Source organism: Salvelinus alpinus, chromosome 3 (assembly GCF_045679555.1).
Source record: "Salvelinus alpinus chromosome 3, SLU_Salpinus.1, whole genome shotgun sequence".
Classification (NCBI taxonomy): Eukaryota; Metazoa; Chordata; class Actinopteri; order Salmoniformes; family Salmonidae; genus Salvelinus; species Salvelinus alpinus.
Genome location: NC_092088.1, coordinates 3,662,187 through 3,676,869, shown reverse-complemented (window position 1 = coordinate 3,676,869; position 14,683 = coordinate 3,662,187). Strand labels below are relative to the sequence as shown.

General features: G+C 48.6%; 1 protein-coding gene across 3 annotated transcripts in view; it reads left to right on the top strand.

The window, feature by feature from the left end:
* eif2ak2 (eukaryotic translation initiation factor 2-alpha kinase 2) overlaps positions 1-14,683 on the top strand; it is a 37,070-nt gene that overhangs the window by 6,702 nt on the left and 15,685 nt on the right. For all 3 annotated transcript variants that reach the window (XM_071391291.1, XM_071391289.1, XM_071391292.1), the window contains exons 3-9: positions 4,076-4,208; positions 4,518-4,681; positions 4,783-4,909; positions 5,009-5,082; positions 7,961-8,131; positions 8,220-8,352; positions 8,746-8,852. In XM_071391291.1, coding sequence (XP_071247392.1) covers positions 4,076-4,208; positions 4,518-4,681; positions 4,783-4,909; positions 5,009-5,082; positions 7,961-8,131; positions 8,220-8,352; positions 8,746-8,852 — 909 coding nt within the window. The remainder of the gene's footprint in view (positions 1-4,075; positions 4,209-4,517; positions 4,682-4,782; positions 4,910-5,008; positions 5,083-7,960; positions 8,132-8,219; positions 8,353-8,745; positions 8,853-14,683) is intronic.

Sequence of the window (14,683 nt, the reverse complement as noted above, 5' to 3'; positions counted from 1 at the left end):
AAATAGTGCACGAGAATACACACACATGAACAGAAAAACAAGCCCGCACAAAAGCAGGCGGGCATACCTGGTTTAAATAGCCCAAATCAAAACCCAAACAAGAAACAGGTGTAACAAATCAGACAAAACTGACTGAAACAGAAAAGGGGATCGGTGGCAGCTAGTAGACCGGCGACGCCGAGCGCCGCCCGAACAGGAAGAGGAACCACCTTCGGCAGGATTCGTGACACACGGTGAAGTTATTAATTACACAGGTGTATCAATACACCCAGTCACTACAAAGATACAGGTGTCCTTCTTAACTCAGTTGCTGGAGAGGAAGGAAACTGCTCAGGGATTTCACCATGAGACCAATGGTGACTGTAAAACAGTTACAGAGTTTAATGGCTGTGATAGGAGGAAATTGAGGATGGATCAACAACATTGTAGTTACTCCACAATACTAACCTAAATGACAGTGAAAAGAAGGAAGCCTGTACACAATCAAAATATTTCAAAACATGCATCCTGTTTGCAACAAGGCACTAAAGTAAATCTGTAAAAAATGTGGCAAAGCAATTCAAATTTTTTCTGATAACAAGGGGTTATATTTGGGATAAATCCAATACAACACATTAATGAGTACCACTCTCCATATTTTCAAGCATAGTGGTGGCTGCATCATGTTATGGGTATTCTTGCAATCTTTGACTGGGGAGTTTTTCAGGATAAAAATAAACTGAATGGAACTAAGCACAGGCAAAATCAGACACTGGGAGATGAATTCACCTTTCAGCAGGACAATAACCTAAAACACAAGGCCAAATCTACACTGGAGTTGCTTACCAACAAGACAGTGAAAGTTCCTGAGTGGCCGAGTTACAGTTTTGACCTAAATCTACTTGAAAATCTATAGCAAGACCTGAAAATGGTTGTCTAGCAATGATCAACAACCAATGTGACAGAGCTTGAAGAATTTAGAAAATAATAATGGGCAAAGTTTGCGCAATTCAGATGTGCAAGGCTCTTAGAGACTTACCCAGAAAGACTCACAGCTGTAATCGCTGCTAAAGGTGATTGTAATGTATTGACTCAGGGGGGTTGAATACTTATCTAATTAAGATATAGTGTTTTATTTTTCTTACATTTTCTTTTACAAATGTTAGAACTTTTATTCCACTTTGACATTTCAGAGTATTTTGTTGTAGATTGTTAAAAAAAATTAAATCCATTTTAATCCCACTTTTGTAACGCGACAAAACGTGGAAAAAAGTCAAAGGGTGTCAATACTTTCTGAAGGCACTGAGTATACTAAACATTAGGAACACCTTCCTACTATTGAGTTACATTTTAATCAGATTGTCATGATGACCACTGTGACATTACAATAATGTCATACTCATACATAGTATTCTGTAGTTAGTACACTACAGTATTCATATATTCCCTCTGAGTATCGGCCTTAAATTTCCACCTTTCCCCCAACTTCACCCTCAGTGGTGTAGTGTAGGCTATACCCAGGTATACCCCCTTTCTTTTCGGTGGGTAAACGCACAAATGTTCCAAAATGCAATTTGCAGGAAAACACTGAAAATGTCAAATGCGCACCGCACATGCGAGCGGTTTCACGGACAGAGATGGAAATATCTGTTCAAAATTTAGAAAGGGGGGAGATCTAAAGATGCAACGACTATCACTGTTTGCTAATACAACTAGGATAATGCCTTTGGCTGCTAGACAATGAAAGAAAGTTGAATGAAAACCAATAGAACAGGTGAACAAATATGAGGAAGTCTTTATAAGGTGCAGGTCCCGAGTGGAAAGCTATATCCTGTGCCCAAGCTGATAGCGGGGAGCAAGGGTCTGGGGGCGATCCGTCTGTCGCCGATACCTGGATGTGGTCTTCAGATGAGCGGCCAGGGCTCTCTTCCAGGTACAGCGACAGCGGCGGATGAACATCTGGGCAGAAGGTATGCTGACTTCTTCCTCTTGCTCAGGGAAGAGCGGTGGGCTGATATCCCAAGGAACACTCAAAGGGCGAGAGACCAGTAGCCGAGCAGGGAAAGGTGTACGGGCGTATGGTGGGGTTGGCGGAGACGAGGCAACGAAGAGCATTCTCCAGCTCCTGATAGGCTCGCTCCGACTGGCCGTTAGATTGAGGGTTAAAACCAGAGGACAGGCTGGCCTATGACCCAATGAGGTTTCAGAACGCCTTCCAGAACTGGGTCGAGAACTGAGGACCGTGATCGGAGATCATGTCGACTGGAAGTCCATGGATCCGGAAGACGTGTTGCACCATGAGCTGAGCCGTCTCCTTGACTGAAGGCAACTTAGGAAGGGGGATATATGGGCGGCTTTAGAAAACCAATCCACCACCTTCAGGATCAGGGTGTTGTCATCTGACGGAGGAAGACCCGTAACAAAGTCCAGGGATATATGGGACCAGGGGCGGTGAGGAACAGGGAGCGCTTGGAGAAGGCCAGCCAGAGCATGCCTCAGTCTTATTTTGTGCACACACAGTGCAGGCGGCGACGAATACGGAGACAAATGCGGTGGCTTTCCAGGAACCATGGAAGTAACCAAAAGCATCGTCGGATGAAAGCCAGGGTCTGACGGGAGACTGGATGGCAGGTCAGTCTTGAGGAATGCGGTCATTTCAGGACCGGGGAACGGGCAGAGTCTGGGACAAACATCCGGTTAGCCGGATCCCCTATCGGGTTCTGGCTAAGAATGCTGCACCTTACAGACCAGGCTCTCTATACCCCAGACGACTGCAGCCGCTGGACAGGAGGTAGGGAGGCTGGTCTCGGAGTCAGACGGAGTAGCAGCAGGGATATACAAATGTGAGAGTGCGTCAGGTTTCACATTCTTGGACCCCGGACGGTAGGAGAGAGTGAAATTGAAACAAGTGAATAACAGAGCCCAACGAGGCTGCCTAGAGTTGAGGCGCTTGGAGGTGCGGAGATATTCCAGGTTCTTATGGTCGGTTCACAATAAGAATGGGTGTTCCGCCCCCTCCAACCAGTGTCTCCACTCCTCCAATGCCATCTTGACAGCAAGGAGTACTCGATTACCCACATCATAGTTCCTCTCAGCGGGGGTAAGACGATGGGAGAGAAAAGTGCAGGGGTGCAGCTTTTGGTCCTGGGTAGAACGCTGGGACAGGACGGCCCCCACTCCGACATCCGGGTCGTCGACCTCCACCACGAGACTTTCACAGCACTGTAGTTACCTTAAGATGGTCCCCCCTAGATACCTTAAGATGGTCCCCCCTAGATACCTGAAGATGTCCCACCTAGATACCTGAAGATGTCCCACCTAGATACCTGAAGATGTCCCACCTAGTTACCTGAAGATGTCCCACCTAGTTACCTGAAGATGGTTCCACCTAGTTACCTGAAGATGGTTCCACCTAGTTACCTGAAGATGGTACCACCTAGTTACCTGAAGATGGTACCACCTAGTTACCTGAAGATGGTCCCACCTAGTTACCTGAAGATGGTCCCACCTAGTTACCTGAAGATGGTCCCACCTAGTTACCTGAAGATGGTCCCACCTAGTTACCTGAAGATGGTCCCACCTAGTTACCTGAAGATGGTCCCACCTAGTTACCTTAAGATGGTCCCACCTAGTTACCTGAAGATGGTCCCACCTAGATGCCTGAATATGTCCCACCTAGATACCTGAAGATGGTCCCACCTAGTTACCTGAAGATGGTCTCACCTAGTTACCCGAAGATGGTCTCACCTAGTTACCTGAAGATGTCCCACCTAGTTACCTGAAGATGTCCCACCTAGTTACCTGAAGATGGTCTCACCTAGATACCTGAAGATGGTCCCACCTAGATACCTGAAGATGGTCTCACCTAGTTACCTTAAGATGGTCCCACCTAGTTACCTTAAGATGGTCCCACCTAGTTACCTTAAGATGGTCTCACCTACTGTAGTTGCTTTGAGTAAGAGCGTCTGCTAAATGACTAAAATGTAGTTTGTACTGTAATCATGAAACAATTAATTCATTTAATTCAATCATTCAGTAATTGATTCATTAATTATTGCCTTAAACATTGCCTTAAACATTCCCCCCTTTCCCCCAGCTTCACTGTGAGGGTGGTGATTAAGGGCCAAGCCTATCCTAACGGGGTTGGAAAGAACAAGAAAGAGGCCAGACAGAATGCTGCTAAACATGCTCTGGCTGGCATGGTGGAGACGACAGAGCAGAAGGATGCAGTAAGAACAGACTTTTCTTTTTGTTCTACTGATGGTAACAGGCGTTGACCAGGGCCGTATGTATCAAGCATCGCAGAGTGCTGATCTAGGATCAGGTCCACCTGTCCATATAACATTATTAATTGTGACGTAAAAGGCTGAACTGGATCTAGCTCAGCACTCCTACTCTGAAATACAGTCCCTGGTGACATTTTGATTGACAAAGACCGTACTATCATATGTTAATGTTTAGTTACAGAATATATCGACTTTTGGAGCATCAAACATACAGTTTGAGACCTGACGGCCTGCGTAATGTTTTTCCAACAGTCTGTTTCATGTCCTCCGTCACCGGCTCCGTCTCCAGCCCCTCCTGTCCGAGCAGTTATCCCACAGCCCAACTACGTGTGCTGGCTGAATGAACACAGCCATAAGTACAAGCTGTCTATAAAGGCTTTGGAAGGAACACGTGTTGGACCCAACAACACCTCACAGTAACGCTTCATACAGTACTCTGAAGTTATTCACTAACATCGCCGTTGCAAAGGGTCATATCCAAAACTAAAGGTGTGTGTGTGTGTGTGTTGTATGTCAGATGCTGTAGGTATGTGGTAGGTGAGAAAGAATACCCAGAGGGCTTTGGGAACACGAAGAAGGAGGCTAAGGAGGAAGCAGCAATGCAGGTTTATCTGGAGTTAAATGGCAGTAGTCAGACTACAGGGGTAAGGCCACACCGTAGACACACTATATCTCACGATAGGATATGCAATCTAAATGTTATTTAATGATAGTGGAGAAGTAAACAATGTTTTATTTCCAAGACTGTAGATGAAAACTGCAATAGCACAACTGGAAAACACAAGGAGGAATTGAATCCAAAGGTTGTGGTCCTCAGGTAAGACAAAACATTTCTTTATTTTATTTTTCTTCGAAGTCTCCAGTGCATATATTACCAAGTAATCAGCCGTAGCTGTAGTCGTCTGTAAATCAGCCGTAGCTGTAGTCGTCTGTAAATCAGCCGTAGCTGTAGTCGTCTGTAAATCAGCCGTAGCTGTAGTCGTCTGTAAATCAGCCGTAGCTGTAGTCGTCTGTAAATCAGCCGTAGCTGTTGTCGTCTGTAAATCAGCCGTAGCTGTTGTCGTCTGTAAATCAGCCGTAGCTGTAGTCGTCTGTAAATCAGCCGTAGCTGTAGTCGTCTGTAAATCGGCCGTGGCTGTAGTCGTCTGTAAATTGGCCGTGGCTGTAGTCGTCTGTAAATCGGCCGTAGCTGTAGTCGTCTGTGAATCGGCCGTAGCTGTAGTCGTCTGTTAATCAGCCGTAGCTGTAGTCGTCTGTTAATCAGCCGTAGCTGTAGTCGTCTGTAAATCAGCCGTAGCTGTAGTCATCAGTAACTCAGCAGTAGCTGTAGTCGTCTGTAAATCAGCCGTAGCTGTAGTCGTCTGTTAATCAGCCGTAGCTGTAGTCGTCTGTAAATCGTCCGTAGCTGTAGTCGTCTGTAAATCAGCCGTAGCTGTAGTCGTCTGTAAATCAGCCGTAGCTGTAGTCGTCTGTTAATCAGCCGTAGCCGTAGTCGTCTGTAAATCAGCCGTAGCCGTAGTCGTCTGTAAATCAGCCGTAGCTGTAGTCGTCTGTAAATCGTCCGTAGCTGTAGTCGTCTGTAAATCAGCCGTAGCCGTAGTCGTCTGTAAATCAGCCGTAGCTGTAGTCGTCTGTAAATCAGCCGTAGCTGTAGTCGTCTGTTAATCAGCCGTAGCTGTAGTCGTCTGTAAATCGGCCGTAGCTGTAGTCGTATGTAAATCAGCCGTAGCTGTAGTCGTCTGTAAATCGTCCGTAGCTGTAGTCGTCTGTAAATCGTCCGTAGCTGTAGTCGTCTGTTAATCAGCCGTAGCCGTAGTCGTCTGTAAATCAGCCGTAGCTGTAGTCGTCTGTAAATCAGCCGTAGCTGTAGTCGTCTGTTAATCAGCCGTAGCTGTAGTCGTCTGTAAATCAGCCGTAGCTGTAGTCATCAGTAACTCAGCAGTAGCTGTAGTCGTCTGTAAATCAGCCGTAGCTGTAGTCGTCTGTTAATCAGCCGTAGCTGTAGTCGTCTGTAAATCGTCCGTAGCTGTAGTCGTCTGTAAATCAGCCGTAGCTGTAGTCGTCTGTAAATCAGCCGTAGCTGTAGTCGTCTGTTAATCAGCCGTAGCCGTAGTCGTCTGTAAATCAGCCGTAGCCGTAGTCGTCTGTAAATCAGCCGTAGCTGTAGTCGTCTGTAAATCGTCCGTAGCTGTAGTCGTCTGTAAATCGTCCGTAGCTGTAGTCGTCTGTAAATCAGCCGTAGCCGTAGTCGTCTGTAAATCAGCCGTAGCTGTAGTCGTCTGTAAATCAGCCTTAGCTGTAGTCGTCTGTTAATCAGCCGTAGCTGTAGTCGTCTGTAAATCGTCCGTAGCCGTAGTCGTCTGTAAATCAGCCGTGGCTGTAGTCGTCTGTAAATCGGCCGTAGCTGTAGTCGTCTGTAAATCAGCCGTAGCCGTAGTCGTCTGTTAATCGGCCGTAGCTGTAGTCGTCTGTAAATCGGCCGTAGCTGTAGTCGTCTGTAAATCAGCCGTAGCTGTAGTCGTCTGTAAATCGTCCGTAGCTGTAGTCGTCTGTAAATCGTCCGTAGCTGTAGTCGTCTGTTAATCAGCCGTAGCCGTAGTCGTCTGTAAATCAGCCGTAGCTGTAGTCGTCTGTAAATCAGCCGTAGCTGTAGTCGTCTGTTAATCAGCCGTAGCTGTAGTCGTCTGTAAATCGTCCGTAGCTGTAGTCGTCTGTAAATCAGCCGTAGCTGTAGTCGTCTGTAAATCAGCCGTAGCTGTAGTCGTCTGTAAATCGGCCGTAGCTGTAGTCGTCTGTAAATCGGCCTTAGCTGTAGTCGTCTGTAAATCAGCCGTAGCTGTAGTCGTCTGTAAATCGGCCGTAGCTGTAGCCGTCTGTAGATCGGCCGTAGCTGTAGTCGTCTGTAAATCAGCCGTAGCTGTAGTCGTCTGTAAATCAGCTTTAGCTGTAGTCGTCTGTAAATCGGCCGTAGCTGTAGTCGTCTGTTAATCGGCCGTAGCTGTAGTCGTCTGTAAATCAGCCGTAGCTCTAGTCGTCTGTTAATCAGCCGTAGCTGTAGTCGTCTGTTAATCTGCCGTAGCTGTAGTCGTCTGTAAATCAGCCGTAGCTGTAGTCGTCTGTAAATCAGCCGTAGCTGTAGTCGTCTGTTAATCAGCCGTAGCTGTAGTCGTCTGTAAATCAGCCGTAGCTGTAGTCGTCTGTAAATCAGCCGTAGCTGTAGTCGTCTGTAAATCGGCCGTAGCTGTAGTCGTCTGTAAATCAGCCGTAGCTGTAGTCGTCTGTTAATCAGCCGTAGCTGTAGTCGTCTGTAAATCGGCCGTAGCTGTAGTCGTCTGTAAATCAGCCGTAGCTGTAGTCGTCTGTTAATCAGCCGTAGCTGTAGTCGTCTGTGAATCAGCCGTAGCTGTAGTCGTCTGTTAATCAGCCGTAGCTGTAGTCGTCTGTTAATCGGCCGTAGCTGTAGTCGTCTGTAAATCAGCCGTAGCTGTAGTCGTCTGTAAATCAGCCGTAGCTGTAGTCGTCTGTAAATCAGCCGTAGCTGTAGTCGTCTGTTAATCAGCCGTAGCTGTAGTCGTCTGTAAATCAGCCGTAGCTGTAGTCGTCTGTAAATCAGCCGTAGCTGTTGTTGAAGCATATCTGTCACATAATTAGCAGCCTGGCATAAACATTGTGTTTTGATTTCTTTTGTCTTCCAGTGAGAAGGTTGAACACATGACCATGAGTCCAGAACAGAATGTACCAGAACAATACAGCTTCATTACAACAGAGACCAACTTCATAGGCATACTCAACCACTACTGTCAGAAAACCAAACTACCTCTTGACTTTAAACTAGTGGAGAAGAGCGGACCATCACACGACCCTCAGTGAGTCTACAGACACTATGAGAAGATCATATCCCAACTGTCATTAAATGTCACTGAAAAAAATATGACCTATTTTGTCCCCACACAGATTTGTTTATAAAGTATTGATTGACAAGAGAGAATACCCAGATGGTTTGGGTAAGACAGCCAAAGAGGCCAAACAACAAGCTGCTCAGTCAGCATGGTCTGCTCTTCAAGAACAGTCTGACTGGAACAGCCAGGTAGACATTTACCATCATCAGTACACTGGTTATTAACAGCAGATTCAATCCGATCAGCAGTAGATATGTGTTACAGCGCGCTTACGCCCGATTAAGCTGACATATGCAGCGTTACTTTGAATGTGAAACACGGAAACATTGCCTTTAAAAGGTGCCTAGCTGGCAAAGTGCGATCGGATTGAATCCCGGCCTAAAACAAATTTCCCCTCGGGCCCGGGACATTAACGTTAATCCCTCGGGCCCGGACATTAACGTTAATCCCTCGGGCCAACAGCCTTTCCTGAAAATAGCGTCTCCTAGTTTCAAGTGTTTATATTTCTCTACAATGTAAAGTAGACAAGTGTCTGTCTGCTCTGTTGACTGTGTTCTTTATCTCTATGTTGTGGTTTATAGGTGTCTTGCAGATCAACAGTTTCAGAAGATGGAGGACTATCCTCTCTAACCCCCTCCAGTACACGGCAAGATGGAGTACTATCCTCTATAACACCCTCCAGTACATGGTAAGATGGAGGACTATCCTCTCTAACCCCCTCCAGTACACGGCAAGATGGAGTACTATCCTCTATAACCCCTCCAGTACATGGTAAGATGGAGGACTATCCTCTCTAACCCCTTCCAGTACACGGCAAGATGGAGGACTATCCTCTCTAACCCCCTCCAGTACATGGTAAGATGGAGGACTATCCTCTCTAACCCCCTCCAGTACATGGTAAGATGGAGGACTATCCTCTCTAACCCCCTCCAGTACACGGCAAGATGGAGTACTATCCTCTATAACCCCTCCAGTACATGGTAAGATGGAGGACTATCCTCTCTAACCCCTTCCAGTACACGGCAAGATGGAGGACTATCCTCTCTAACCCCCTCCAGTACATGGCAAGATGGAGGACTATCCTCTCTAACCCCCTCCAGTACATGGTAAGATGGAGGACTATCTTCTCTAACCCCCTCCAGTACATGGTAAGATGGAGGACTATCCTAAATACCCCCTCCAGTACATGGTAAGATGGAGCACTATCCTCTCTAACCCCCTCCAGTACATGGCAAGATGGAGGACTATCCTCTAACCCCCTCCAGCACATGGTAAGATGGAGGACTATCCTCTCTAACCCCCTCCAGTACATGGTAAGATGGAGGACTATCCTAAATATCCCCTCCAGTACATAGTAAGATGGAGGACTATCCTCTCTAACCCCCTCCAGTACATGGTAAGATGGGGGACTATCCTCTAACCCCTCCAGTACATGGTAAGATGGAGGACTATCCTCTATAACCCCTCCAGTACATGGTAAGATGGAGGACTATCCTCTAATCCCCTCCAGTACATGGTAAGATGGAGGACTATCCTCTCTAACCCCCTCCAGTACATGGCAAGATGGAGGACTATCCTCTCTAACCCCCTCCAGTACATGGCAAGATGGAGGACTATCCTCTATAACCCCCTCCAGTACATGGTAAGGTGGAGGACTATCCTCTAACCCCTCCAGTACATGGTAAGATGGAGGACTATCCTCTATAACCCTCTCCAGTACATGGTAAGATGGAGGACTATCCTCTAATCCCCTCCAGTACATGGTAAGATGGAGGACTATCCTCTCTAACCCCCTCCAGTACATGGCAAGATGGAGGACTATCCTCTATAACCCCCTCCAGTACATGGTAAGGTGGAGGACTATCCTCTAACCCCTCCAGTACATGGTAAGATGGAGGACTATCCTCTATAACCCTCTCCAGTACATGGTAAGATGGAGGACTATCCTCTAATCCCCTCCAGTACATGGTAAGATGGAGGACTATCCTCTCTAACCCCCTCCAGTACATGGCAAGATGGAGGACTATCCTCTCTAACCCCCTCCAGTACATGGTAAGATGGGGGACTATCCTCTAACCCCTCCAGTACATGGTAAGATGGAGGACTATCCTCTCTAACCCCCTCCAGTACATGGCAAGATGGAGGACTATCCTCTATAACCCCCTCCAGTACATGGTAAGATGGGGGACTATCCTCTAACCCCTCCAGTACATGGCAAGATGGAGGACTATCCTCTCTAACCCCCTCCAGTACATGGCAAGATGGAGGACTATCCTCTCTAACCCCCTCCAGTACATGGCAAGATGGAGGACTATCCTCTAACCCCCTCCAGTACATGGTAAGATGGAGGACTATCCTCAATAACTCCCCCCAATACATGGTAAGATGGAGGACTATCCTAAATACCCCCTCCAGTACATGGTAAGATGGAGGACTATCCTCTAACCCCCTCCAGTACATGGTAAGATGGAGGACTATCCTCTAACCCCCTCCAGTACATGGTAAGATGGAGGACTATCATCTAACCCCCTCCAGTACATGGTAAGATGGAGGACTATCCTCTCTAACCCCCTCCAGTACTGTCAGGACCCGGTGCGAGAAACAGTCACTAATAATTGGCAGAACCCAGAAGATGAGGCAGACACAGCAGTACTAGAGATGGTGGTTTAATAAAAAATAGATATCTTCCAAAATACAAAGAAAATCCACAAAGTGGTAAAAACAGCAAGGGAAAAAACAAACCTCAAAAGACCAATCCAAAAATACACGAGAACAGAACCAGAGAACCTCTGGAAAATCCAACAAGAGAAAAATGATCACAAAGGCTGGGGCTGGGTGCTAACATACAAACACTGAGCAAGGAACTGAGGAACACACAGGGTTTAAATACTAACAAGGGAATGACTTACAGGTGCAAACAATAATTAGGGCAAGAAAAACAAAAGGTACAAAAAAGGTGCAAGGGGGACATCTAGTGAACAAAACCTGAACAGTTTTGGCCAAAACCTGACAGAATCCCCCCCCTAGGAACGGCTCAGGACGTTCCTACCAGCCTTCTCAGGGTGGAGGACCCTGAACTGACGAATGAGGTCAGGGTCCAGTATGTCCTTGGCAGGAACCCAGGAGCGCTCCTCGGGACCGTAGCCTTCCCAGTCCACCAGATACTGCCAGGACCGCTGCACCCGGCGGGAATCCAGTATCCGATGGACGGTATAAGCCGACTGGCCTCCGATGATACGGGGCGGAGGGGGAGGTCTGCCTGCCGGGATAAGGGGAGAAAAAACAACAGGTTTTAATAAAGAAATGTGAAACGTGGGATTAATTTTAAGGGATCTGGGTAAGTGCAGGCGAAAAGTAACGGGGTTCACTCTTCTGGCAACCTTAAAGGGACCGATGAATTTCTGGGACAGTTTGCGAGACTCCACCCGTAGCGGTAAATTCTTGGTTGAGAGCCATACTCTCTGGCCGAGGCGCAGGGTAGGCCCGGGACGGCGACGTCTGTTGGCTTGTTGTTGGTACCTCTGTGAGGAACGCAGAGGATTAAGACGGACCTTCTTCCACGTAAGCCGACAGCGTCTGATGAACCTCGAGGCTGAAGGCACACTGACTTCTGCCTCCTGGTCCGGGAACAATGGAGGAGCATAGCCAAACTGACACTCGTGCGGGGACATACCAGTGGAGGAGGAGCACAAGGTGTTGTGCGCGTACTCGGCCCAAACCATGAAGGACGACCATGTGGACGGGTTGTTGGAGACCATACATCTGAGGGTGGTTTCCAGCTCTTGATTCATCCTCTCGGTTTGGCCATTGGACTCCGGATGGTACCCTGAAGATAGACTGGCAGTGGCCCCTATGAGTTGGCAGAAGGCCTTCCAAAACCTTGAGGCGAACTGGGGACCTCTGTCGGAAACCATATCTTGCGGAATGCCGAAGACTCGGAACACATGGTTAATCACCAACTCAGCCGTTTCCTTGGCAGAAGGTAACTTAGTCAAGGGAACGAACCTGGCCGCCTTAGAAAACCTGTCGATGATGACTAGGATAGTAGTATTACCATGGGACGGAGGAAGGCCAGTAATAAAGTCCAATGAGATATGGGACCAGGGTCGGTGGGGAATAGATAGAGGGTGAAGGAGTCCTTGAGGGCGGAGGTGAGAAGATTTGCCCTGGCAGCACACGGAACAGGCCTTGACGAAAGTGGCAACGTCTTCTTTTATGGTGGGCCACCAGAACTTACGCTGGATGAACTCCAAGGTGCGACCTACGCCCGGGTGACAGGTGAGGCGAGAGGAGTGCCCCCACAGAAGGACTTGGGACCTTGCTGCCTTGGGAACAAACAACCGATTGGCTGGACCTCCTCCAGGGCCCGGTTCGATGGCTTGGGCTTGTTTCACGGTATCCTCCACTTGCCACGAGATCGGAGCCACGATCTTAGCGGCCGGAAGGACAGTCATGTCAGTATCTTCTCGAATGGCAGGAGAGTAGATTCGTGACAAGGCGTCCGGTTTGAGATTCTTCGACCCGGGTCTATAGGTGAGGATAAACTGAAATCGGCTGAAGAAAAGAGACCATCGAGCTTGTCTGGAGTTCAACCGCTTCGCCTGCTGGATATACTCCAGATTTTTGTGGTCCGTAAGCACTTGAAACGGTTGAGAAGCCCCCTCGAGCCAGTGTCTCCATTCCTTCAATGCCATCTTAACCGCTAGGAGTTCACGATCCCCCACATCGTAATTCCTCTCGGCCGGGGTAAGCCGGTGAGAGAAGAAGGCGCAAGGATGAAGCTTCTTGTCTTCACCCCTCTGAGACAGGACAGCTCCAACCCCAACCTCTGATGCGTCTACCTCCACCACAAAAGGTTCATCCGCCGTTGGTAGTGTCAGAATGGGAGCAGAGAGGATGCGCTGCTTGAGTCCTTGGAAGGCCGTCTCAGCTTCTCTTCCCCACAGAAACCTTGTGTTGCCACCCTTGGTTACAGCTGAGAGAGGGGCTGCCACCGAGCTGAAGTTCTTGATGAACTTGCGGTAAAAGTTGGTGAAGCCCAGGAAACGCTGAACTTCCTTAACGGACTTGGGGGTGGGCCAATCCGCTACCGCCCCTACCTTCTTGGGGTCCATCTGGACTCGACCGGGTTCCACTACAAATCCCAGGAATTGTACTCGGGAGGAATGGAATTCACATTTTTCCGGCTTAACGTACAAATGGCTGTCAAGGAGGCGTTTGAGTACTTGTCTGACATGCTTAGTGTGTTCTTGAAGGGAGCTCGAAAAGATGAGGATGTCATCCAAGTAAACAAACACGAAGATGTTAAGCATATCCCTAAGCACATCGTTTATGAGCGCTTGGAACACAGCCGGGGCGTTGGTCAGGCCGAAGGGCATCACCAAGTATTCGTAGTGACCAGTAGGCGTGTTGAAAGCGGTCTTCCACTCGTCACCGGGTTTGATCCGCACAAGATGGTATGCGTTCCGCAGGTCAAGCTTAGTGAAGACAACTGCTTCCTGGAGCAGCTCAAAGGCTGTGGCCATAAGGGGTAGCGGGTAGCGGTTACGGACGGTTATGGCATTAAGTCCCGGGTAGTCGATGCAAGGACGTAATCCCCCGTCTTTTTTGGCCACAAAGAAAAACCCTGCTCCCGCCGGCGAGGTGGATGGACGCATGAGGCCTGCTGCCAGAGCGTCCTTGATGTAGGTATCCATAGCAGCTCGTTCGGGAGGAGATAGGGAAAAGATCCGACCCCTGGGGGGGCAGGTGCCCGGAAACAGGTCGATGGGGCAATCGTAAGGTCTATGGGGTGGTAGTTTGGTGGCCCTCTGTTTGCTAAATACCGGTTTGAAGTCATGGTAACACTCGGGAACTCGGGACAGGTCGATGGATTCTAGAGACTCGGGAGGGGAACTCGGGGAACTTGGGAAGATACAAGTGGCTTGGCACGTAGGACCCCACTGCTTGATAGTGCCCACAGACCAGTCGATGTGAGGGTTATGGCTGTGAAGCCAGGGGTATCCAAGGACGAGAGGGAACTCGGAACACGAGGTCAGATGAAAGTTCATCACTTCCTGGTGTTGGGAAACTGAAAGTCGCAAGGGGGTAGTGACACGAGTCACAAATCCAGATCCCAAAGGGCTTCCATCCAACGTAGTAACCCTTATGGGGTCACTTAGAGGTTCAGAGGGAACGCCATTCTCCCTCGCCCAGACACCATCCATGAAGTTACCTGCGGCTCCAGAGTCTACCAAGGCTTGAAGGGGAAGCTCGTGGTTGTCCCAGGAAAGGGTAACTGGAATGAGCAGGCGGGAGTTGGATGGATGGGAGGAGGTTATGTTTCCCGTTACAGTCCTCCCAGGCCTGCACGGGAGAGTGCGTTTTCCCTGGAGCCCGGGACACGTGGAGAGGAAATGGCCCGGTTTGCCGCAATATAGACAGCATCGCTCCCTCATCCGGCGGTCTCTCTCAGCCTGGGAGATGCGTCCAACCTGCATGGGTTCCGGTGGAGTCAGCGAGGATAAAGGTGGAGACTCG